Below are 26079 nucleotides of genomic sequence, written 5' to 3'. Positions count from 1 at the left end.
AAGTTAACCCCTTAGATAGAGGAAACATAACTTGGTTCTCTGGGTTTGGTTTTCTTTCTTTTTTTTTTTTTTAATTTTCTTTTTTTTCCCCCTCACACCCAAGATGGTTTGGTAGTTTATTAATGAGGAACTCTGGGGCTACCAAGGGGCTAAAAAAAAGCCCACAACGAACCAAAGGAAACAATCTCCTTCTACAGCTTTCTTGTTCTAATTTCTTTTTTCTTGGAAATCTGTAAGGTAGACTCCAGAAAAGGTGTCAGCATAAAGGCACTGCTGGCAAAAATAAAAGCTAAATTTACTCCCTAAAAATTAGCATGCCTTCTTGAGGGTTGACTCTTAACACTTGGTAAGATACTTTACTTTTGTTCTTCTGACAGTACTGCAACCATCTTTTTAAAGATAAGCCAGTAATTTGGATTGTCAAAGGTTCATGTTCCTATATCACTAGAAGTTAAAACTCTAAAAAGTTCAAGCATAAGGGAAGCAAACTAATTTTAGCATGTGCTGGAAGACATGCGGAACAGCTGGTATGAAAAAATCACCTTGGCCAGAGCTTGCGTTCACGTCACCTCCTTCGGGGGCTAAGCCGGAGCAGATGTCAGAAGACAAAGAGGCTTTGACAGAGCATGGCTGCTGCGTCTGAACAGCCTTCCCAAAGGCGGCCGATGCAGAGGGAGTCACCGCTGCAGCTCCGGGAGAGCCAGGCTGAGTTTTAGTTGTTTCTTTGTGGGGTGAGTCTTTAGAGTCGGAAAGGTTACCTGGAAGAGCAAACAAACAAAATACATGCAGTGGCAAACGCTGGGAAACCACCGAATAAAAATCCGTGTCTAAAAATAATCGCTACTTTGCCACCCAGAGGAAGAGCGATTTACAATCTGAACTCCTGTGTGAAGCACGGGCTTTACAGACAGCCCGCACCAGAAAATAACCTGCATACACTGTCGCTGATCCCCGTTTCTCGAAGAAGCTTATGGAGTAGGTTTGACTTCTACAGTTTCTTTTCTGCATTTTTTGGAGAGGCCAAAGTTGGGACCTCCCCAGGAGCACTGCCGAAACAAAGCAAGAGCTGCAGAAGCACCTCGTTAGGAGCATGAAGGCACAGAATGTGTAGGTTTGCTCTCAAACATGAAAGGTGAAAACAAGCAAATGGAGAGAAATAAAAAGTTGCTGCAAAGACATGAGGAACTGCTTATTTATAGCTATCTATAAAGAGATAGATACATGTCTATATATAAATATCGGTATCTATTCTTCTAGCTACATGGATATCCCAGGTAAAGGGGCTTTACCACCAGAATACCCTTGCAATAATTTGTTATATGGATTTATCAGCAAAAGCATCTAAGAGTGCAAATGACAATGACATCAGGAACCGTATTGGAAACTGCCTGTCCTTGATCCCTGAGAAAGGGCCTAGAGGAAGGCCAGAAAATGAGGAATCTACATGGTCAAGGATGAGAAGACTCAGGCGTGAATACAGGTTCTCAAAGATAATGTGAACTTTGCACAGTGCCTCAAAAAAAAGGAAAATATCACAGAAGAAATGCATGAGGGAAAGCACGCACCAAAGCAGCAGTCTGGCTGAGCAGGTTTCTGTTCTGTAACTGAGGGTGACAAGGGAAAAAAAATAGGAAAACTGAGGTATTTTATGCAGAAATAAGCTTAAATTCTTTGGACCAGGGTAGCACATGGATGTGGGCCAAGATCCATGAGTGGAGACAGATGTGGGATTTGTGAGTAGACAGAGGGGAAAAATGGCTCGAGCAAACCCAAGAACAAACCGGGAAATGAGCGAGCCAAGGACACCAGGCATTCAGCAAATCTCGTCACATGGAAAGGAAGTAAAACCTCTGTACGTCAGCTGAGCAGCAGCTACGGAGGTGTAAAGCATTGAGCATCACTTCAGCTCCCGTAGGCAAGAGTACTGAGATTCAAGAACATCTTGCCTCTGAATATCTTTGCTTTTCCAATCTTGGTTGAAATCCTTAATTAAAAGCAAAAACCTCTCAAACCTTCCATCTATAATTAAGATCGATGCAATGAAATTCCAAGTGGACCTATGACTTTGAAAACAAGAGCTGCCAGGTTTGAAATACAGGGTGAATGCTGGAAGTGCTGCCACTCCCCTAAATAACAGCATGAACTAAGTCAAAGAAAAATTATTCATATTTTATTCTACATTTCTATTCTATTTTACATATTCACATTCTATTCTACATTTCTATTCTATTTTAAATATTCGCATTCTATTCTACATTTCTATTCTATTTTATGCTACATATTCATATGCTACATATACATATACTACACCTTGGTACTGGGGTATAACAACATTTCCCAGCCAAATTATACCTTTATACTTTCTAAAGAAGTAATGACTCAAGACTGTACTTGACTGAAAAATCCCAAACTACTTCAGATGCTCAAAGCATCCATCACAGTTTTATAAATGTTTTTACCTCCCATATTTTGGGGAGCAAATGCAATCCATTCTTATTTATACTGCATCTTGTAGGAAAAAATAAACAAGAAGAAGATACAGCACATAATCAACAGAGGATAACAGCACCCAAGCAGCGAATACAAACACCAATAAATTGTGTTTGGAGAAAGGATGAGAAAATGTAACCAGGCTGTGTTCCAAATTGAAGTGGGATATTGTTCCTCTGCCAAGCCTTGTAAGCCATGCAGAGGTACGTATGGTTCAGCACCAGGCAGCTGTAAGAAGCCTGTCCCAGAGGAAGCCCACTTCAAAAGCAGTTTGCAGGACGCAAACTTGAGTCATAGTATTAAAACCAACAAAAATCCAGTGCCCTTCCCACAGTTCATGCAATTACACAGCAGAACCACAACTGACACAAGCGACAGGCGTATGGAAAGCAACCCAGTGTACCTACTTGTGCTTGATGTTCCACTCCTGAGCTGCTGGACCAGAGGGTTTAATAGTTTTCCACCTTTCAATTTATTTTTGCTAGTTCTTCGGCGCCGGCTGCTTGGCGGGGCTGAGTGAAGGAACCCCAGGTTGGGAGGAAGGGGTTTCCCTAACCGAATATACAGTGCCTCTATCTCATTCTTCTGCTGAGTCTGAAGTTCAGCAATTTCTTTCATATGCCTAAACATAAAAAAATAAAGAACGCTGCTAGAGATGTATTTGATAAAGCACCACATCTTGACAGTATAATTAGTTATTAAAAAAAAGAAACACAACAGTCTTTGGTTATAAAACAATCAAGTGCTCATCCAAATGTATGCGAACTTACAACAATCTGCCTGGCAAGTGGGGTGACTGACTTCTCAAATATTCATTTATAAGACAGAATCCTGGACAGATAAAAAGATTTTCAACACCCTCAGTAAAAACCAACTAATTTTGACCTGAGATCTGACAGGAACTCCAAACTATTCTGGAATGTCTCTCTTCAAACCAGGGCCTTCAAAAAAGTTCACTCCCAAGGCATGTACATCAGTTTGACGGAGATCAACATGAAAAACAACAAAAGTGCTGCCCATAAAAATATCATCAGCACATGAATCATTACCTTGTTTATAATGCAGTATCATGATGCCATGAAGTCAATTTAAAGGTTTTGTATTACTGTAGTTGTGTTCTGAAAAGATGCATCACCTGTATTCACTAAAACTCTCATACCTTAAGATAAAGTTTAACATTTTGGTTAAACTAACACCTAACGCTAGTTTTTACCCATCACCTGCCAGGAAAGAAAGAAAATGTTCAAATTTAAAGCAGCTGGCTCTCAGGACTGGCAGCACAAGACTCCTGCCAGACTCACCCAGCCTCCAGAGACTGGACCGATGCTTGATGAGGTCCGACGGGAGGTGAAGCGACAGTCTTATCTGCCTGATAGATACTGGGTTATCGACTACAAAAGTGAGCCTGGGAACAGTGATGGGTCTGTGGGCCTGACAATCTAAACCACCCTTGCAGAGAAGGGCCTGAAGAGCCCGCTATGGATGCTGTCTATGCAGGCATCCAGATTATTTTTACGCTGCCTTAAATAGCGTCCACATGGGAACCCTCTATCACATACGTTACAAGCGCTGTTGTTTGCTGCCGTATCAAACACAGCTTTTCAGTAAGGGAACTGGACATTGCAGCAGAAATGTTTCAGGGTTTAAAAAAAGTTATTATTAAATTATTCTTCTAAATGGAACTGACAAATAAAGTGATGCACAGAAGGATGCAGTATGACATTTGGGGGAAGGTCCTAGCGAGGCCTAATTTGCCCAGAATCGATTTACTCATTACAGCTACAAAAACCACATATTTGCTCATCACATGCCACGATGCTGCCGAGGCATCTGAACGCAAGCTTCCCTAGCGTTATTTGCAAACCCGACATACTTTTCTCTCAGGTTCTGCAATTCTTTCTTCATGTCTGCGTCTTCAAATTCCGAGTCGTTGTCGCTGCTCATGTACGACGACTGCGAGTGGAAAGATGTTATGTTAATGGTAGGAATTTTTGTTCCTTGCCCGTTAGGCGACTCGAGGCCTGGTGAGCCAGCTTTGCCAGATCTTTGCAGGAAAGCAGCTGCTTTTTTAATTAAGTCACTGGCTGCACTACTGCTTGGGGGGGACAGTTGGGCAGCTGTGGCCGACTGACGATGGAAAGGCTCATCGGCAGAATCACTCGAAGCCTGGTCACAGAGGACATCAACAGAAGAGGCTGTCTGCACCCGTCGGACGGCTGTCTTCAAGTCAGGGCTGGAAGGTAGCTCATCCAAATAGACGTCCGGGGGTGCCGAGAACCTTAAGCAGTGTGACGCTGTTAAAGTTAATTCGTCTTGCGTGCTGATTACTGAAAACCTGCCAATAGTTTTGGCTGGTGTACCGCTGTCACGAGTTTCAGCCTGTTTTCCATAGGAACCAGAGTCTAGAGAGTCATCCCTTTGAAGGTTATTTATCACCCCATCTGCTGTAGATATCTGTGTTACATTATCTGTGCGTGCAGACGAAGTCACAGTCTTTGCCTTCTCACTCCTTTTAGAAGATTCCATCTGTTTAGTTACACTTGATGATGTAGGTGCAACCTGAAGAAAGTCATGGAGATTAATTTTGAAAGTAGCTGTAACGATCAAGCACAAAACTGCTCCTACTTTCTGGTTACCTGAAGGAGGCCTTTTGCGGTAGCAGCAGGAGCCAAAGCAATGCTTGCAGCTGAACCTGTTTTACAAGTTGGAAAACAAAAAAATATATTCAAATCTGGAATGCTTTAGTATAATAAAAGCCAATGTGTTTATTGTGACAAACTGACGCGTGATACAGGGTAGCACTGAAGAATAATTTAAATATCCAATCTTTGTAATATGGGATCTATAACGCAGGAGGCAATATCACTGATAATATAAAATATTTGCAGGTAGGCACTCTCTTCAACCTATTGATTTGGGGAATTCAAATAATAATAGGAGCGCGGAATTTCATTAGTCGGATGAAAATTTTTAAGGAGAAAACCAGAAGAATGAAATCTGCTTGGTACACTGGCCTGCATTACTAAGGTGTTCTTGATGTCTTGAAGAAGTGATGGCACTCTGCTATTCTTGCATACAGAATGCTGCAGTTGACCACAGATGGACTTAGTATTTCACACTTTCCATTTGACAGATATGGACACCAACAATTAAAAGTGCCCGAAATGAAGTTAAACGCACATTGCTGAAAATGGAGATTATAAGCTCAGAAGATGGCCACTCGGACCACAGAGCACAAAAGCAGCAGAGTATTAGCGGCAGTAACCAAGACGCAATCTTTTCACAACCCGGACACCGGTTTTGAAGTTAAACCAATAAACATAAGCTTTTCACAGAGCTCCTTTCTTGTGGCATGTTGCGCAGAGTGAACATAAGGGAAGAATCTGTTACTCCATAGTTCTGAAATGGTGAAATACGTCACTGCTTGACGGTAGCTAAGATACATTTAATTTTACTACGCAGTGCTGCTTGCATACTCTCCTTTGCCTGTAGTGAGAGAGATGAACGCAGGCCGCCCAAAGTTTTCCCCTCTGGTGGTGACCCGAAAGCAGCGGACGATCTACGTCCACCAGGACAAGAATGAGCTATGTCGTTATACAAACCTGGTAGCCGGCTTTGCTATGATGATCTCAACAAAATATGTATTATACACCCTCCCCAACCCCACCCAGGACAGCAGGAGCAGTTTTGGGTTCCTCATCCCTTAAAACTTCCCAAGACTTGCAGTACAGGTAAAATGGAGCATGATAGACACCCGGTTGGCTCCTACTACATTATTATAGAAAGTGCTGTTGTACCTACAAGTCCCTAAAGAAAGGTATTCTTTACTAGATCTCCGTGGGACTTCCTTGAAAATCTTACAGGCTTCCTCCTAGAGCGGCTACTCTCAACCACATTATTTTTGTCAGCACATTTTTATGAAAACCAGGAACTTTCTGTTTGGAATTTTTAAGGGTGCTGGAAATTTATTATTGGGAGCGTAGCCTTCCATGTGAACACTCCCTACCTACACCACTGGCATGTATTACATATTCATGGTTTAAAATAAACCCGCCTGTGAGGCAGTTTCTTTCTAGGAAGCTTGACAGAAGCGAGATGTTTAATAGCAGCTATGTTACAGACAGGATCAGAAGTGCCTTGTGCTGGGCGGTGCTCTGCGGTTAACCAGAAGGGCAAGCAGCAAGGGGACACCGGAGAAGAGGATCACGCGCAGACACACTGCTGCCGCTCATCACCAAAAGGAGCATTACCTTTTCTGCTCGCTGACCCACCTCTTCCTTCTGAGGAATGAGCACTGGTGACCTCCGACTTTTCAAACTTTCAGCAAAAAGAAAAAAGAAAAAGAATTTCAGTCTCACGCACAAAGCAGAAAGGCAATGCATTCTTCTTCCCTCCCCCCCTCTCTGCCCTCATGCTACTGTGGAATATTAAACTATTTTATAGTGTCTGTGGAGGTGGCCTGCTAGGTTTTCCTTCAACTCCTCCATTTTTTATTTTCCTCACTTGTAAGAAAAAAAAGCAGTGGCAGTGTCACAGAGGAAACTGCATATTAAGGTACTAAAACCCAGGCACTGAATTTTATACATATATATATATGTCTGGGGTTTTGTTCTGGTTTGCTTTTCCAGCCAGTCTGCACATTCTTCATCTGTATGCCTGTCTGCACAAATTCTAGGCCTCTCTTTTCTTACTGGAGCAGATTTTAATGGGACAAATTCAAATCACTGGAGAGACATAACACCTTTCATAGAGAGGGAATTTCATCCTCTGTAGAAAGTCATTTCTCATTATAAACAATATGCTCTAAAGAGTTAGTCAAGTGCAGCCATCTTTCCTGTAACACACAGCATCTTTCAAGCAGTTGATACAGTTCATCCAGCTGACACTACACAGAACAGCCTCATCCTTGCTAGTGGTGATGTAATTATCTCCAGAAATGCTACTTTTCAAGTGAGGCATACACCAATCTTCTAGCAGAAAGTGCTGCAAATTTGCTGAATTTCATAAGCTCAGGATTTTATCTGAAAGAACACAATGCAGGTGCACAATCGACACGTCGAGTAACTAACAATGCAGACCAGATGCTCCAGCTTTCCTTAGATGCTTCCCAGTGAAGTCTTGCTCTGCCAAACTCGGGGAAGACAAAGGAAATCATTACTGGAAGCAGAACAAGCTCCTACCTAAGGAGTGTCTTCCTCTGGCTGCAGCACTTGAACAAAGCTGCAGCCCCTGAAGTGTTTATTTTATTCGGACTGGCTTGGAAGGCAGGCATTGTAATCACTGCCATTACTTTATATTAAAAAAAATTCCTATTGAAGCATGATCATCTTCATCAGAACTTGAATGACTCTAACCCTCGTGCTTTACATTCTTAAGCTACAAAAAATTATCATGTTTCTGCCTGCTTTAGAAACAGGACACGAGACGAGGAGAATGAATTAAGATATTGTACCGCTTTTAAACACGAAGGATAAGCTTGGCTTTCACTAACAAGTGTTTATGTAAAATGAGTCAGAATGCATCTGACAGTAAAAATTTAGGAGAATTTTCACATTGGAAAGCAGTCAACAGACAAAAGGTAATATAACCAGGAGCAGAAACATAAAACATTTAGAGAAAAGCAAGAAATCTGTAGGTGTCCTACCACAGGCTCATTGGTTCTGAGCTCTGCTTTGGTGCTGTCCCTAATGGCTGGATGCAGGGGTATGAAGGGCAGAGCCGGCGCTGGACTAACCGGTGCTGGGTAGGGTGAGATTTCGGATGGTACCAGTGGCACCGACTGGGCCTCGGCAGCAGCTTTCACCTCCTGGCTGGTGTCTGCAACATTACGTCCTGGTTCTCTCAAATCCAACGCCAACGTGGGAACTTGATCTTCGGGAAAAGGCGGCAAGTTAAATTCACTGTCGCCCTGTTCTAATGGGACAGAGGTGTCTGGAGTCCCTGCTGATGCAGAAGAAGTAGGGACATATTCCTGGTAAAGTAAATTGCGCAATTTCTCATCAAGGCTTTTTATCGTGTTGTCAACGAAGTCCACCCTGGGCGGTCCCTCTCCGTCGGACTCAGCGGTGCTGGGCTGCTGCTGTTGCAGCAGGCTGATCCCCACGCCGGTGCAGGCTGCGGGCTGTGCCTGGGACAGCACTGTGTGCTGCTGGGGTGCAGCCACTGGCACCTGAGTAGGGCTCTGGAGCTGCGACCCTGCCAGACTGAGAGGATCAGATGCAGTGGCTGCAGGGAAGGCTTGGCTCACAAAAGGGTGCTGCACCATGCTGGTCTGGCCAGCCTCTGGCAGGTAAGGGACCTGCGCCGCAGGCTGCCGTTCCAACACGACGGTATCTGGGAGCACGGGGAGCGGGCAGAGTTCTGCCGCCTTCACAGGAGCTGCCGGGACTGACTTGTGTGGCCCAACACTGCAGCACGCTATCTCCACATCAGGGACACACGTACCCTCGTCGGCCTGCGGCTGCCGGTGCTGAGGAGCGAGGAGAGCATCAGAAGGCTCCTCCAGCAAGGCGGGGCGGGGGGACAGTGTGCCTGGCTGAGCCGGCATTGCCACCTTCAGTGGAGAATACTCCAGATGCCCTCCGTTAGCAGCCACCTGCTCTACGATATTTGGAGCAGGTCCCAGTAGTGCTGGAGCTGAAAACTCTGCCTGGCTCGGCAAGCTGGCAGAAGATGCTGCGGCAGGGGTGGGAGCCAACGATGGAGAGGCCCCGATGGGGCTGTCACATACGCCTGCTTGGGGGGGAAGCTGCTGACCAGCTAAGACGCCAGGCAGATCTGTCACCACAGAGCTTGCTTGCTGGTCATCCGACTGCTCCAGGTCTAGAAAGCATACAAACATCAGATTAAATTTTTTTATGAGGCGCACAGAATGACTGTCACTGCAAAACTTCCCAGTTAGCTGCAGTGATAACTGCATCTGGCCATAACTCATTAGTGCTTCCCGTCAGAAAATAATGATTATACAAGTCAAATTAGAACCTAAAATTACACATCATGCAAAAACATTTCACTGAAAAGACACCGCTTATCAAAACGGCATTGACTAGAACACTTCAGCTGTCTTACAGTGTAAGGCAGAGTTGAAATACTGAGACTGCCCTGAAACTCAAATAAACATTAATTTCTGGTTCAATACCAGACACATGACCTAGCAAAATTAATCACTTTCTTCCTCCGACTCAGTGAAGTGAAGCAAACACAACTACGTCAGGTGAGAATAGAAGAGAGATGACACAGCAACTTCAGAAAAGAAAACATTTTCAATAGAGTTTGTAAATACCTGGGCCTTCTGTCTGCTGTGTACTCTGGGGTACAGGTGGAGAAAATTCTGGTGCATCAGTAGTAGGGTTTTCCACAACAGGACATATAATAAACCACCTTTTTCCAGTATGCAAAACTAGAGGTGAAATGAAAATAAAGAGTAAACACAATTTCCATTCATTCCAGATCATCTGTCAAAACCTAGTCTCAATTCCCATGTTTAGAAAGAAAATCAGAATTTCTTCAGTATTAGCCAGGATTAAATCAACAACTCCTAATCTCATTCTCATCCCTTCTGGAAGGGAGACAGTGATGCCTCCCAATTCTGCTGCATATTTTAAGTTATTGAAAATTGATTTTCAACTGTTCATACTTTTAGAAGGATAATAGTTATGTAGATGAAAATTTTATTAACGGTACTGTGGACAGTTTTCTCACAACAAAAAAATCTGTTAGTTCTGTAAAGTTTATCCAGCTTAACTTTTCCATGTTGGAAGTTTTCTAGCTAATATTTCCTTTCACATTTTATCTCGAAGCCTGGCATATGTACATGGCAAGCCAGGACTATACACACTTTGTCACTTTCATCAGTAGAAATACAAATATTATGTTAAATAAAGGTGTGCTGAGAAAATTATGTGACATTCATGGGCAAAAAATAAACCAGATCTTTTGAGCAGAAAGTCTAATTTGGAGGATTACCCAGTTTATGCACTTGTCAAGGAAATTCTAAATGATCCAGATTAGCCCCATGATTAGCAGGGACCACTGCTATACCCTTATTTCTAGATACATTTCCAACCACCAGTAACTGGTGGCTGTCTTCCTGAACCTAGCAAACTTCTGCATGAGCTCATCACTGCCTTAGAGCTCAAGATTCAGCCTGAATACAAAGGCACATTTACCATTTTGTTGATACACGGGTGTCTTCATTTGAGACTGCCGCTTCTCCTGTGAAAAAACCAAACCCAAAATAAGAGAAGAACTAGCTGTCTTGTATCAGTGTAAGAGGAGCATCATTCTAAGGAGCACTCATTGTAAAAGCCTTAATGGAGTAAAAGCATTATTTTTCTTGCTAAGAAACATGTTTTTTTCTTTTTTTTTAACACAGGATGAAAAAATAATTTAGAGTAACTGGCTGTTAAGAAAAAGGAATCAAACCAGAAACCTGTATTTAACATTTCTGACCTCGTTCATTTCCAGTCTATCGGTATCTTGTTGGGGACTCGTTCCCTGATCAGAACTTCGTTCTCCTTCTGTATCTTCACTGAGCATGTCTTCTGCTTTATCAATAATATCTTTCATTTGTTCAATAAATATCTCTTTTTCACTCTGCAATATGAACTCATTCTCTACCTACAAGGCCACATCAAAATAAAGAGGAAAACAGTAATGTGTTGATTAATACCCTGTTCCACAGCTACCAGAAAGCTTGGTCAGTGAGCACACGTGAGAATAAATTGGCTGAAGCAACTTAGTGCATCAAGAGACTGCGGGCAGCCACACCACCAAGTCTTACCATGTAAGTAGCAATTTCCTCTGGTGCATCGCCATCCAAATCAAACTTGAAAGTCACCATTTTGTGATTGTGTGTTTCAAGCTGGCACTCCACCATCTTATCCCCTGTGTTACAAACCTGCAGGCAAAGATTAACACCAGTTATTTCTGGCACAGCCAAAGGAACCCTAAAGTTACCCTCAGAGAGATTGTACTTGCATTTAGTATGGTCAGTTTTGGTCTGCTGGACTTCTCCTGGCGTGAACGAGCGCGTGTAGATTTCTTATGTTTCTTTGAAGACTTCCCTTCTTGTTTTCCACTTCCTATTGCTCCTTCAAAGCTGTCACTCATCTCTTTACCCGAAACAACGTCTGGACTCATGTAGCTTTGTAAGAGAAAGGAAGAAAAAAAACCCAAATAAAACCACCGTCACATGGGATGGAGTTATGCATCAGTAACATACACAACAGAGATTGGGGAAAAAAAAGTGCGCATCTACACTCTTTTGGCCCAAACTGAGCCCACTGCTGAAAGATGCTCAGTACCTGAAGGGACTGCTCCAAGTCAGGCACGTTCTCTGGATCTCACACCAAATAAGAAGTGATCTATTAACATTTCTGCCAATTCCATAGGGAAAGTCCCATCACTCTCAATACATCACTACATCCCCCTAATCCCTTCCCTTCAGGGATCCTCATGGTCCCTCCCTGAACTGCACAAGCTCCTCTTCTCCTAAGGTGCAGTTTTCTCAACTCCTGCCTGCCTGCACTCACAGCAGAAGGTCTGAACAGGGTCAGCTTATGTTTGTCGGAGATGAAGGAAAAGTGTGAGAAGTCAGCACAGCATCCCGTAAGAGACCCTCTCCTCCCTCTGCAGTTCACAAGGACCAGAAAGAAGGTTTTATGCCACAATATCCCAGATGCCTAGCTAGCAACAGTGTGTTATTTTTAGCAGCCAAAACAGGAGCTGCTAACAACCTTATTGCAACATGACGTGTTCAGAAAACATCAACATGCAAGTAATTTGCAGGACATTTTCAAAGGTTCATAAAAAACATGTCAGGAAGGAGGCTTATAAGGCCATCTGGGCTACTTATTACCCCCAAGGTATGATTGGCTCTGTCTAAACGCCAGTCCCCACAAAGGTTTGTGCAAACTGACCTTGCAAAGCTCCCATGGGCTTTTATAACCGTCCTGGGCAATTTCTTCCTGTGTTTACTTAGCCACACAGGCATAACAGAATTTAACTCTAACCTGTGGATACCTTGCTTAAATGTAAGGCCTTTAGTTCTTGTTCTGCACTAGTTGCACAGAACAGCTTATTTCTACTCCCTTTGCAGCTACCCTAGACGCATAACTCCTGTGTTCGGAAAGCAAAGACATTTTGTGCATAGGATGTAGTCCAGATCATATCTTTGCTGCAGCTGCCAGCCATTTGATTCATGGGCTGTTACCTCCACCCTGCAAAAGCCCAACCCAACTCCAGCACTGAGTTACCCATGCACCTGGAAAAGACAGAGCCCCCTCTGAGACTGTGAAACATGTGCCGACACAGACTCTCATGCTGCTGCAGTCACTACAGTCAGCTTCTCAAAGGCAACAAGCAAATTAGGCAAATTAGAATTCAATAGATGACTGAAAATTTGATGTGCCTTTCTACAACAAATTAGGTAGACAAAATGAACTTATTTTGTGTAACTTATTTATACCCAGAACTAACCTATAGTAAAGAAAAATAAGATTTCACTTTCCATGCAGTGTTTAAAAGCAGCAAATCCTTGGGAAAAAAAGCTTCCATTTTAAGGCCATGGGGTTACATTGACTTGTGTCAGGCTAACTTTTTTGGTAGGGTAAAATAGAAACAGTAAGAGAGGTGTCTTCAAAGTTCAGAAGCTTAACTCATCTCAGGAAGATAGAAAAGGGTCACTAAAATCCTAACCCCAAAGCTTTATAATCAAAGAGGACGAAGTTGGTGCTGGCTCCTGCAACAAGGCACAGCATTCAGCTGCTGATGAACACTGTTCCTATCTGCCTTATGCATCTCCAAACACTGAAAAACCTGGCTGACTGCTGGTGCCAAAGCGGGAGCTGTAGCACGGGAGCAGCAGATGCCTGGGGAGGAGAGTCCAGCCCCCAAAGCAGCAGCCACTGCCCCCCCCATCAGCCCCTCTCAGGCCCAGCAGCGAGCCTTCCTCTCCAGAGCTCTTCCTCACTGCTTCCTCCAAACCTTGCTGCTTCCCCTGCTGCTTCTGAGTACAGAAACAGGCAGACGAGGGCTGGCAAAAATTGAAATTTGCTTTAATTTCTGAGGAGTGCTGAGCTGGCTCTGGAGATTATTTATCACCAGTTTTGTAATTAGCTACTAGGCTCGAGTGCAACCTTGTGCACTGCAAAACCACAGAACAGGCCTTGCCTACACGTTCTAACGCTTGCTGTAATGATAGCTTTGAGTGGCCCAACACACAACTCTTACCAGTGCACCGTTCCCCACAACAGACCCAGGGAAAGACTGTTACAGAAGGCGATATGGGCACACCCAGTCCGAAGAGGGAATAAACCACATACCCAGTTACACTAGCGTGGCATGCCTTGTACGGATTCAACAGCATCCAAATCAGGGGCTGCACCACTTCAGTTAACAAAAAGAGGTTACGTGCTGAAATGAAAGCTGTTGTACATACATCAAGGCTAGGATGCAGCACCCCAACTAAAGAATTAAAAGAGCTGGAGGAGCCAAAATAGGCACACTGCACACCGAGTATCTGTAGCTTTCTCCCTAGACTTGCACCCTTCCATCATCTCCCGGTCAGCTCCTGCTGCTCTTTCCTCAGCTAAGGCAAAATCTCAGCCTTGTAAAGAGAGAGAGGAAAAACAGCCTTGAAAGAAAACATTTCTTATGCCAAAGAGATTACAATGATACCTTTCACAGCTCTGTGACAGAGTTTGAAGTTTGTCCTGTATTGTCTGCTCCTAAAATGTAAGAAAAAGTCATTTAAGTAAATGCATTATATTGGCAGATGAAAAACACTTTTAAGAAAGCTTTGCCGTTGAGACCCCAGTAATCCTAAAGCATTCTGTTTAACCAGTTCTTGGAATTCAAAAAAAAATAAATGTCCCATCGCACCCTCCCAACATTTATTCTGTCCAAAGCATCAATACCTGTGCACAGCCACTGTTTAAGACAGGCACCAATCTGCTGGTCCCCTTCTGTCTCTAAAGCAGAAGAGGTGGCGAAGGAAACAAAACAGTTCCTCACCACAATAGAAAAACTTGATTGCAGGACAAATCCACATCAGCACCTTTTTTTTTTTTTTTTAAATGGATCTAAAGTAGAAGCTAATTTGCTTCACTGCTTTGTATAGTTTCCTGAAACATGTTACGTGTTTTCATTGTATTTGGCTTATTGGGAAAATTTCTGGGGAACTTACAAATAAAAGATGAAAAGTCATCATTTAAAAACACTGCGCTCACATCATGTCCTCTTGCTCTCTACACAACAGAAATTTTCCCTAAAAGCTTCCCTCTTCCCTGGTTGCAATGCCAGGGCAGGCATCAAGAACGTGACTTTCCCATCGGGTAGACCTGTTCTCACAGAATTTGCGATGCTGGTGCTACTGGCCCTGCTGCAGACTTACCATGTATGTACACAGACACACACCCCCCGTGCATGTATATAACTCCATGTATATACATACACCCCCAATATATTAATAAATATATATAATTTTATATATATTTAATATATATATTGACAAACATACATCTACAAAATGCTTCTACAGACACACAGCTAGAAGCGAGCCCCTTGACCGTCATCATGACACCTTAATACCAAAGCAGTCAGTAGACTGGAGTGAAAAGCTCAGCGGTCAGCCGGCCACCCCCGCCCCAACTGCTCATAATGCCACACATATGCCATGCCAAGCTTGACTGCAGTTTCACTAAAACTGCAGAATTAATGAACAGTGAGAACACAGACATAATGTATCTAAATTTTAGTAACGCACTCAATCAAGTGCCTTACAAAATGTCATTTGCCCAGTCAGTTCAGATTGATTTGCCATGGGTTTCTGCCACACATTTAAACAAAAGATAGAAGTGTCACGGCAGAGTAGCAACAAAATGCAGTGTTTTGAATATATACAGGTATGAAACTCCTCTTACACCCAAGAAAACCTTAGCAATGTATGTCATAAGATCACCACGGGGAGCACGTTGATCATTTTGACCATCCTATGATATTGGGTTGATATGACCATCCTATGATATTGGGAAGGGAGTTAGCTACAGATGAATGATGTTAGCAAAACAGCAGTTAATGTCCCTAGGGATATGATAAAGTGACAGGACAGGCACGTGCCTCAGCGGGCACGGACTTCTCACGTAATACAGGACAACTTGCATCTCCCCTACCACACTGCACAGTAACAACGAAGGTTATTCTTATTTCCAGCATCTCTAATGGGATGGACCCTACGTTGAAGGCTGTAGCTTCAGCATCAGCACTGAACCTGCCAGGAGCTGCGAACACAGAAAACGGGCAGTTGGAGGAGAAATACCTTGAGTAAGGGATGTGCCTGACACAGCCGGGCTGCACCAGGGGATTCCGCAAGCGAAGTGCTATGGACTGGTTCTACCACTCCTGCTGTATCTAACCCAGAGGATACAGGAATTCCCCAGGAGCTATCCTGTATCTCCGTACGCGTATTTGTTTGACAAGAATTAGAGTGCCGCTAGAAGGACAAGGGAAAACAGGGAACTAGAATCTAGTTTTAGTGTTAGCAGCACCCTTACTGAGCATCTTCTGGAAGACGAGTTAAGCTGTAGCTCTAACGACATTTATAGGCTGTACTGTGTAGTCAAGGCATGTGACAAGTGCATGGAAGCAAAGGGAAAAGAAAAAAGAAAGATTTAGTTTGAAAAGATGGAAACTATTACTTTGGGGAAGGGTAGCTGAGATGAGACAGCCTCAAGAGGAACAATTCTGAAAGCAGAACCACTGAGGGACATTTCCATTCAGAGGCAGAGAACAAATTAGACTTATTTACTGAAATGCCAAATGCCAAACCCTCTGTTTTGCTTTGCTTATGGATATCTATCAAAGAGTTGAAGAGAAGGAAGCGTTCTGTGACATTCTGTCAAGACTGAAGGTTAAATAATTATGGGAGTGGAAAGAAAAGTCAAAATAACAGACAGGAGGAGCTGACAGCTTATATTATAAAGAAAAACAATAAAATGCATCTTGCTTATATGACCACTGAGAATTGGGAATGCCTACAAATAACTGAAGAAACAAAAATCCCAGGGCTAGACTAGAATTCAGGCAATACAGGAGGATCCAAAGCTAAAAGAAATGGGAAAAAAAGCTCGAGCTGGGGAGCATGAAGAACTTTTACATAATGAAGAATCAGATTATGCAATAGTTTCTTAAGGCAAATGATGGTTAGTTGCACATGTGCTCGAGACATTTTAAACGAGACTGGACAAAACATGGATGAACCTCCACAGAACAGCTTCTTACTGACCCACAGCACTTAAAGTAATTTCTAGCCCTGTGTTCGTGCTCAGCTATGGCCAAAGAGGTACTCAGTTCTGCTGCCTCATTACTTCAAGGAGCCACTTCACCAGGTACAACATGCAGTTTCCAGCTTCATCTGAACATAGCCAATTCTTTGCTGCCCCAGAGTTGCTGGCACCCAGGACGAGCATCTCTACCTGGTGAGCGGGGACCATCTCCCTTGTGAAATAAGTCCATTATTTCACAAAGAGGAAAGTCTTAGGGTGAAGCTGGAGAGTTACTTCAGAGGAAATGGCTCTACCTCTTGAGATGCCTCTGCGACTGCCTGGACAGCTGAGCCGGGAGCTGGGAGCTGCTGACCCAGCGGCTGGGAAAGATCGGGCTGAAGCTGCAGCAGACCAGAGGGCTGAAGAGGCAGGCAGTGATCTATGGGGACAGGCGGACTAGCAGTAGTGAGGCTGCCGTGAACCTGTGCAACGCCTTCCCCAGAGGCGTGAGGAGGCGGGAAGTGATCTATGGGGACAGGCGGACTAGCAGTAGTGAGGCTGCCGTGAACCTGTGCAACGCCTTCTGGAGCGACGCGGGGAGGCAACAGTTCAGGCTGCAACTGCAAAGGCGGTGACATGACTATCGAAGGTTGCACAGGCAGCACAGGCACCTGGGCTCCAGCTTCCAAAGCATACTGAGTGTGTCCCGTCATCTGCTGTAACACAACAGACAGCTATTAAAACAAATCTCTGCATAGAGAGCTTGCCACTTACATGCCAAGGTACCAAAGCCACCGGAGTTGACGGAAAAAGGATTGTAATCCTGCGGTGAGACTGGATTTGTGTGGTCTCCACTTGGAAAGGTAACCACTTCGGAGTTTAAACTTGCTTTGAAACAACCAAATAAAAACCTAAGGATTCTTCCTATATAATTATGACAACGTGTGTAGTGCTCAGGTGCTATTTAATTTGTAGAAACAAAGCCATATTTTGCTAAGAAATCAAAATCTTAGGTTATGAATTCATTGTCCTGAATAGTTTGCTCTGCTTTCAATGAGCATACCACAATGTCTGTGGAGAGAAAAATGTACTCTACCCATAATCTAAATTAGGATTTTTTTTAAAAAAATCTGTTTTACATGTAGGACCAGCAGGCGGTATAGACCACACAATTAACTCTTTTTTTACAGAATATACACCAGTGCCTTACGGAAGACATTGGTTTTCATTTAGTTTAAACATTTAAGACACAACTTAACTCCTGACATGCTTAGCACCAAGGTGCTGGTCCTCCAAATGCTTCCTTGTGTTATGAGCACAGAGGAAGTTTCATTTATCTCAGTGGATTTCTTCAGTGCGTGAAAATAACTCATGTGTGTAAGTGCTTTGTGGGAACTGGAGCGATGCGATTAGATGCCGGCTACCTTAGAGACTGTGGTGTTACTCCGCACAACAGTTCTGTTGAGTTGTATATTTAAGAACAGAACATTCTCCTTTTTGGTACATGATGTATTTTTCCAAGGGGACTGAGCTTGTGGGAAGAAGAAAAATTAAAGAAAGGGAAAAAAAAGGAAGAAAAAAGGCTTTTCAGTACTAGGTAAAACTCTGCCTAATTCTTGTTTTAAAGTATCATCACCAGAAGATTTAGATTATTTGGAAAATATATTAAAAAAAAAAATCCAGACTCAGATTAGAACTAGGCCGCACAACTTCATTACTATGTGCTCTCTGCAGATTCTGGATAGGAGCCGAAATTATTATTCCAGGTTTTAACATGGATAAAAATAAATATGCAGTGTGCTTCACAACACGTAACAGTTACACGCCTGCCTAAGTGGAGGCTGTTAGAATAGTAGTTGCAGTGTATGTTGCAGAAGAGCAGTGAAATTTAAATAAAAAAAATCTTCAATGTACAATTTGCCTGGGAAAAACTAAACTCAGAGGTGCTAAACATCAACTTCCAAAACAGCAGTGTATTGGAAAGCCTTTCTTTCCAGAAACACCTCTCTAAAAAGTACTTTAAAACATAGAACAACGTATTTTTGAATAGCCCCCTGCACTGGTCTGTTTTGTTTGTTATAGCCATTTTTTATGCTAAAAAAAATTGCTATGCAATTCTTCCACACATATTTGATCAATAATGACTGTGTCGGGACTCCTTGGGAATATCAGATCTCCAGTTCTGGTGTTTGCAATGCTTACCGTGCCTAATGGGCCTGATTCAATTCCCTCCAAAGCCACTGAAAACACCCTGGCTAACGAGCTCAGCGGTAACTGCCTCGGCCTCCGTGTTGCCGACATTTTCATAAACAATATTTCTGTACCAAATACACGGCTGAAGAGAGGAATTTATAAATGATGTACTACTTTGAAGATGCCATGATATAGCAGGTTGGAATGGGATGTTATGAATTTTAATCAATGTGTTATGGGAAAGTGATGTAGTAGAACACAGATTCCCAAGAATGCTATTCTTAACAGATTTAGTTCTCTCTCCCACTTGGGTCAGACTGCGTTTCACGTTGTCACACCACAGATGTGGCAATAGAGGCATTCACAGACTCTGTCAACAAGTCCTGAACCAGGTCTCTTGTAAATAGTGCCCATATTAGAAGCTCCATTTTATGCTTCATTTCTTTTAAGGGGGGGAAGGGTCTGCAGCAAGAATGCATTCTTGTCCGATAGACCCCTTCTGTTCAGTCCTCTGGAAGTGTTACCAAAGGGCTGTTTCCCTTTTCTGTTTGAAAGCAGTTCTACATCAAAACAACTCTACCAGCTCACTCACTCCTGCCAGCTCGCCCCTGTTTTGCCGCGAGCACACAAAAGCCTACGTATGCATCATGGAAAGGCACCGGCATCGGCCCGGCTGTGCAGCTGCCGTCACCGCTCAGCCCCTTCTCCCATCTCAGGACAACGACAGCTCGTCCTTCTTTCGTGTTGGAGATAGGAGAAGGAAGAGGGAATTCAAAAAGTGCTCTCATTTGCCCACTTGCTAAAGCCTGAGATTATTCCCTACATCCCCTCCATATTCACCTGCCTCTGGATTGAGACCTCAACCTGCTCCACCCGACTTCACAGCTCTGCAACCACCTCGGGGACCGAGGTCCAGAAGTTAACGTCTTAAGAGCAAGGGAAAAAAGCCTCCCCACTGCGTGTTTGCGACGGAGCGAGCCCCGGGAACGCCTGCGTTCCATAACCACCCTGCGGTCCAGTATCAGCGCAGCCCCACACCCAGCAGATTACCTGGTGACCAGCCCCAGGCGCGGACAGAGTCTGTTCTGAAGGATGAATTATGCTTGGCTGGAGTGACTGAGGAGGTGGAGGTTGCTGCAGCTGGGGCACTGCTTGCGTGCTCTGCGTGTGATGGGGAGAGGGAGCTTCGCTCTGAATGATCTGCTGGAAGGTGGTCTGGTACATCTGCTGCTGGGGGAGCTGGGGCACCCCGTGGTGCGGTGGCAACGCTGGCCCTCCCGGCGGAGCCACAGCAAGCAATGGTATCGTAGCAGCCGACATATTTGGCACTATTGTTTGGCAGGGCAAGACCAAAGAAGCCACAGTTGTATGAGGAAGATTGACTGCCTGCATGGGGAGGGCAGGGGAGTTTGGTGCCATGGGCAAGGTGGGGTTCATGGGGAGGCTGGGCAAAATCATGGCTGGAGCAAAATACTGAGAAGGAGCAGGTATGGGGGGTACGTTTGCCGCAGGTATATCAGAGAGGTTTGGAGGAAGGCTGTCAAGTCCTGCCAGAGGAGTAATTGCAGGAATGACAGGAAACTGAGGAATCTGAAAAAAATATAATATCACATAAATTGCAAGTGCTTTCACTGATGGTACAAAGTCGTTTCATTTGCCATACAAGTACGTAAGTCACCTGTGCCGTGATGATAATTATGTCTGTTTGCTAACCACTTCCATTCATTTCCTGAGGTTTATAAACAGCAATAAAACCCGATTTATGCTCACATCATTAGTAAAAGAGAAAGAATTTCATTTCAGGGGGACGTTTTTACACCTTAGAAGCTTAAAACTACTCCTAACACTAGCTTGAAGCCTTGAAGCAACACACTAATTAAAAGTTGCTTTCATATTAACCGAAATGAAAAGGAATCTGACCAGACAAAATCCAAACCCCTTTCATGCAAAATTCAGTAAGGCAATTTAAAACCCTTGTCTTTAAACGGGCTGGCTGCAACCCAGGCAGCATGGAAGATCCCATAAAAGGGTTTTTACAATCAAAACCTCCCAGTGACGCAGCAGACTGTAACCACCCTATCATCACAGAAGCAGCTTGCTTCTTCCCGTTGGCGCAAGCTGCTCCGCATCGTGGTGGCTGTTGCCAGCCAGCACACTAACAGCACCAGCAAACCCTTCCAGGCCAAGGAGAGGGTCCGACCCTGCTACTGAAAACAGAAACAGGGCTGAGAGCTCGGGAGGGGGGCAGGTGGGTGCTGGGGAAATGTGGTGCAGTCAGGAGCTCAGGAACAGACTAAAAATGGGCAACTTCTCATGCTCTTAAGCCTGTGATGGCGAAGAGAGTATGCCGCAAGGGGAAGGTGTAATAGTAGTAGTAGTAGTAGTAGTAGTAGTAGTAGTAGTAATAATAATAATAATACCAACCCTCAAAAAACACCAAAAAGCCCACCAAATCCAAAAATCAGTTATTGCAATTTTAAACTGCGTCACACAGGATTATTCACAAAGGAGATTTTTGCTTCACCAAACAAAAACAAACAGAAAGGAATATACAGGAATTAGGAAAAAACTGTATTATTGTGGACTAATTAAATGGGCATGCATTCAAAATAGCCACGCAAAAACCGCAAATCATGTTAATTATTAGCTGGAAAGCTTTACTCAAATGGCTGTATTGACACACAGTTTTCAAAGATATTACCTGGGAAGGGGCCACGGGCGGAAGCTGTGGCACAGTTGAAATCTGAAGGGGTTTTAGTGGTGTGCTGCTAGCTGCCACCTGAGAGGTCTGGGGCTGATACTGGGGCAACAGATGGGCTGCAGGCTGGATTGGGCAAACCGTCTGGCTGGCAAGAACCTGCTGCAGAGAAGCTTGCTGTGATATGGGTTGCTGCTGGGAAAGAAAAGAAGAATAAAAAAATGGTTATAGCCTGTATATTAGAAAAAAAACCAGTTCACTAGACATGGCCACCCGTTTCTCCCTCTAGTTCAAGCCATGCAGGCAGAACAGAACTGTCTCTTGGAGTAGAACCATAGAATCGTTCGGGTTGGAAAAGCCCTTTAAGATCATCAAGCCCAGCCATTACCCTGACCCTGCCATCCCACCACTAAACCCTGGCCCTAAGCACCATGTCTGCCTGGCTTTTAAATACCCCCAGGGATGGGGACTCGACCCCTTCCAGTGCTTGACAGACCTTTCAGTGAAAAAATTTTTCCTAATGCCCAACCTAAACCTGCCCTGGTGCAGCTTGAGGCCGTTTCCCCTCGTCCTAAGTAGGGACGGTCTGGAGAAGAGAAGGGCTCTCCTACTTTAAACACTGTACACTGTTTAAAACACATTTAAATGCAAGATACATTACCCGAAAAGACAAGTTCTAACTGTCTTGGAAAGGTTATTTGTAATGAGTCAGACTCTCTAAATCCCAGAGCTTGTTCTAGTTTGCCCTGTAAAATCCCCACCTACTAACTTCAAAGATTCCTACCATACAGGTTATACCCAGCTAATCTGGGCATTCAAACACTGACTACATCATGTAGCCGGCATTGAAATATGCAATACTTATTACCTGAGACGTGACTAAAACACAGTAATTATAGTAAAAGCTGGATCCCAGTTATTTCTGAGGTGCTGTGGTAACAATGTGGCAGCCAAAAAAGCAGTTTTACCTTTCCAGGGAAAACAGTGCTCCACTGGCCTGCCAGATTTCAGTAGAAAGAAATGAAAAGCTGCATCGAAGCCAAAAATAGTCAGTAACAAACTTCCTTGGTTTCCATGCTACCAGTATCTCCTTCTTCAGTTCCCCTAATTAATGCTGAAAGTACTGTAAAAAACCTAATCTTCTGTTTCAGAAGCACAGCACCACACTGGCTCTGGACTGACCTGCTTAGGACCACAGGCCTGACTGCTTCACCCGGGCTCTGCAGTACACAGACCCTAACATCATGCCCGATGGTCGAAAGTTAACTGTAAAATGAATAGCCAAGCAGTGCTATCTTTCATCTCCACCAGTTCCACTGTAAATCAGTAGCATAATATTTTGCTCTGCACTTTTTTTAGTAGCAGGATCCTTCAACCAGAGTTTTTAGGTATTAACACAACAAAACTGTAGAAGATGTATCAAGGAAGCAAGGTGCCATCCACCCTTAAATGGCTAAAATTCAACTATGTCTGTTAAGTTCCCAACAAGGATCAGTGAACAAAAGAGTGTCGGACAGCTGCTATAGAGTGTCCTGGGCTGTGTGCTCCGAATGCCGCAAGCGGTGCAGGAGATGCTGGAGACAGCATCAAATACCTCTGCACAGCACCAGCTCCACTCGTGCGGCATTTGTTACTCCTGCCTGAGTACTCATCTTGCCCCATTAAAGAAAAAGAACAGTGATGGGGCTCTGTATTGCAGTTTCTGTCATTCCAGGCTAATGGACCTTGCCAGCCTGCAGAGCCAGCTCGGGTGTCTTGGCACCCCTGGCTGGGTTCATCTGCAGCTCAGACAGGCTGCCCGCAGATGATGGCAGATTGGGCATGCTGACACAGGCTGTGCAGCCCACCTTTGGTTCAAGAGGACACCGCGTTAAAAGGAGACAAGTTGTGCTCGTGGAACTAAGCAGCTTCCTTAAGCCTCTGTTTTCAATTCAGCATGCGTTTTACAAAATGCTTGTGAATTGGATGAGGCATAGGGAGGGGAAAATATCAAAATGAATTATGCTAACTTTGCCTCATTATAACCTTAACATTATAAATGCAGATACACAAATTGGAAAAAAAAAAAAGATTCAGTATTGATCCAACGTGGCTGAGCCATCAGTGAATACAAGATCAATACCTTCCATTCTGTTAGATGAATTTTCTCAACTGATTTCCCATTCCTTTGTTGACCTGCCTGCCCTACCATTCATTTACAAAGACCGGAGACCACCACTGCTCAGAGCTCCATGCCTGGAGACTCTGGGAACACCAGACCTGCTCCTGCCTGAGGCACACAGGTGCTCTGGCAAGTTCTGCACAGCAACTTTATCATTTTTACCTACTTCTGTAATAACAATACTGTCTCTGTTTTCTAATCTTGCCAGGAAGCTCAATAAAAGACTGACTTTTTACAGTATTATTATTACAGAAATAGGCAAAATGACAAAGTTACTATCCGGGATCAAATTATCTCAAGAGACAGCAACGCTGTGAGGAAAGGGCATGTGAAAGACATTGAGCCAGTTGGGAAAATATCCTATTCCAAACCAGCATTTACCCAGGAGGGAAAACAGCAGATTTTGAACGGTCAGCATAAAGCTCCAGGGGCCACTAGAGAGATCTGTGCAAGTGGAGAGGTCCTAAATTTGTGTAAGTGTAAAATTTTTGGCTGAGAACCACGAGAATATCCCTGCCCTTCAGAAAAAAACCCTGATACATGATAGAACTTCACATAAGCATGTGTTTCGCAAAGAGACCAAATCACATTGTTCTTCTACTGGTGCTTCCAGAAGGATAGGGCATGTTAAAAAAGAAAGAAAAGCAACCTGTGGGATAAATAGCAATAACTAAAAACGTTTGGAGGGGTATGATACATGCCAGCGACAACACATACAGACACTCCCCAGCACCGTCAACCGTTTCTACCGAAGGAATCCAAGCTTTTGGTAGAATCACAAAGATGAGCCCCGAATTGCCACGTCACATAGGTTTGTAGCTGCATTATGGGCTTATGGGCATTATGGGCAGCCTTATGGGCTGCCGCCACCTCTGTGCAGGGGCGACCGCAGCGTTCACAGCTGCCCCTCGGCCACTTGAAAGCGGTGGTGTGTACATATGTTTAAGGAACATGGGTTTGGAGGGGGTTGGTAATTCAAAATGCACAAAGAATTACTATTTGGAGACAATTCAGAGAGAGGCAGGTTCTTCTCTTGGAAGATAAAGCTACTGGCTGGATGCCTACACCGAACTATATTTAACAGGCGTGCACAGGTCAAAAAGCAGCATCACCAGGGATTTAAAGACAACTGACATCAGGCAAGAGTCTCTTTCTAACCTTTCAGAAAGGCTGGAAAGGAGGTGCCAAATACAAACACAAAAATAATTAAAAACTATTTGATTTCTAAGGACCAACACAGTACATTGAAATCAATGCGAGGCTTCAAGACAATGCTGTTATAGTGCAACAGAAGCCTTACAGAAGCTACATCAAGATGTTCCAAGGTATCAGAATCATAGAATCATAGAATCACTTTGGTTGGAAAAGACCTTTAAGATCATCACGTCCAACCTTTAACCTAACCCTGACATCCCACCACTAAATCATGTCCCTAAGCACCTCATCTATCCTTCCTTTAAGTACCTCCAGGGATGGAGACTCGACCACCTCCCTGGGCAGCCCATTCCAGAGCCTGACAACCCTTTCAGTGAAGAAGTTCTTCCTAATGTCTAGCCTAAACCTGCCCTGGTGCAAATTCAAACCATTCCCCCTCGTCCTTTCATCTGTTACCAGGGAGAACAGGCCGACCCCCACCTCCCTACAGCCTCCTTTCAGGTAGTTGTAGAGGGCGATAAGGTCTCCCCTCAGCCTCCTCTTCTCCAGACTAAACAACTCCAGTTCCCTCAGCTGCTCCTCATAAGACTTGTGCTGTAGACCCCTCACCAGCTTTGTTTGTGCTCCAGACCCCTCCCCAGCTTTGTTGCTCTCCTCTGGACATGTTCCAGCAATGCAAAGTCTTTCTTGTAGTGAGGGGCCCAAAACTGAACACGTTATTCAAGGTGTGGCCTCACCAGCACCGAGTACAGGGGCACGATCACTTCCCTACTCCTGCTGGCCACACCAGTCCTGATATAAGCCAGGATGCCATTGGCCTTCTTGGCTGCCTGGGCACACTGCTGGCTCATATTCAGCCGGCTGTCAACCAGTCATCACACAACAGTTGTCCTCAAGCCTATTACTCTTCCGTCCCTTAAACCCAAAGGCCTTTCCCCCATCCCTAAGTCTCTCCAGCTGCAGTTCAATGGTTTCAAATGCCTCAAACTTGCTACAGGTATGGGTTGGAGCAGAGCACGGGCAAGGAATGGGATGAGAAAAGCGCATTTGGCAGCAGCCAAGCTCTCACCTGCTGGCTGGCCGGGCCTTGGCGTGGCCGCTCCGCACGGCGGGGCGCG

General features: G+C 44.2%; 1 protein-coding gene across 1 annotated transcript in view; it reads right to left on the bottom strand.

Moving 5' to 3' along the window:
• The window catches only part of WNK2 (WNK lysine deficient protein kinase 2), a gene marked incomplete at its 5' end in the record, with an annotated part of 112942 nt that overhangs the window by 19794 nt on the left and 67069 nt on the right, over positions 1-26079 (bottom strand). Inside the window, 16 exon segments of the mRNA XM_035903317.1 lie at positions 543-758; positions 2898-3112; positions 4364-5049; positions 5127-5182; positions 6741-6807; positions 8225-9312; positions 9773-9889; positions 10659-10704; positions 10942-11109; positions 11273-11389; positions 11470-11635; positions 14170-14219; positions 17069-17236; positions 17324-17470; positions 19998-20537; positions 21649-21840. Coding sequence (XP_035759210.1) covers positions 543-758; positions 2898-3112; positions 4364-5049; positions 5127-5182; positions 6741-6807; positions 8225-9312; positions 9773-9889; positions 10659-10704; positions 10942-11109; positions 11273-11389; positions 11470-11635; positions 14170-14219; positions 17069-17236; positions 17324-17470; positions 19998-20537; positions 21649-21840 — 4039 coding nt within the window.

The sequence above is a fragment of the Egretta garzetta genome, unplaced genomic scaffold, assembly GCF_000687185.1.
Source record: "Egretta garzetta isolate BGI_Z169 unplaced genomic scaffold, ASM68718v1 scaffold451, whole genome shotgun sequence".
NCBI classification, from domain to species: domain Eukaryota; kingdom Metazoa; phylum Chordata; class Aves; order Pelecaniformes; family Ardeidae; genus Egretta; species Egretta garzetta.
The sequence above is the reverse complement of the archived record's forward strand: the minus strand, read 5'-3'. Positions and strand labels throughout refer to the sequence as shown.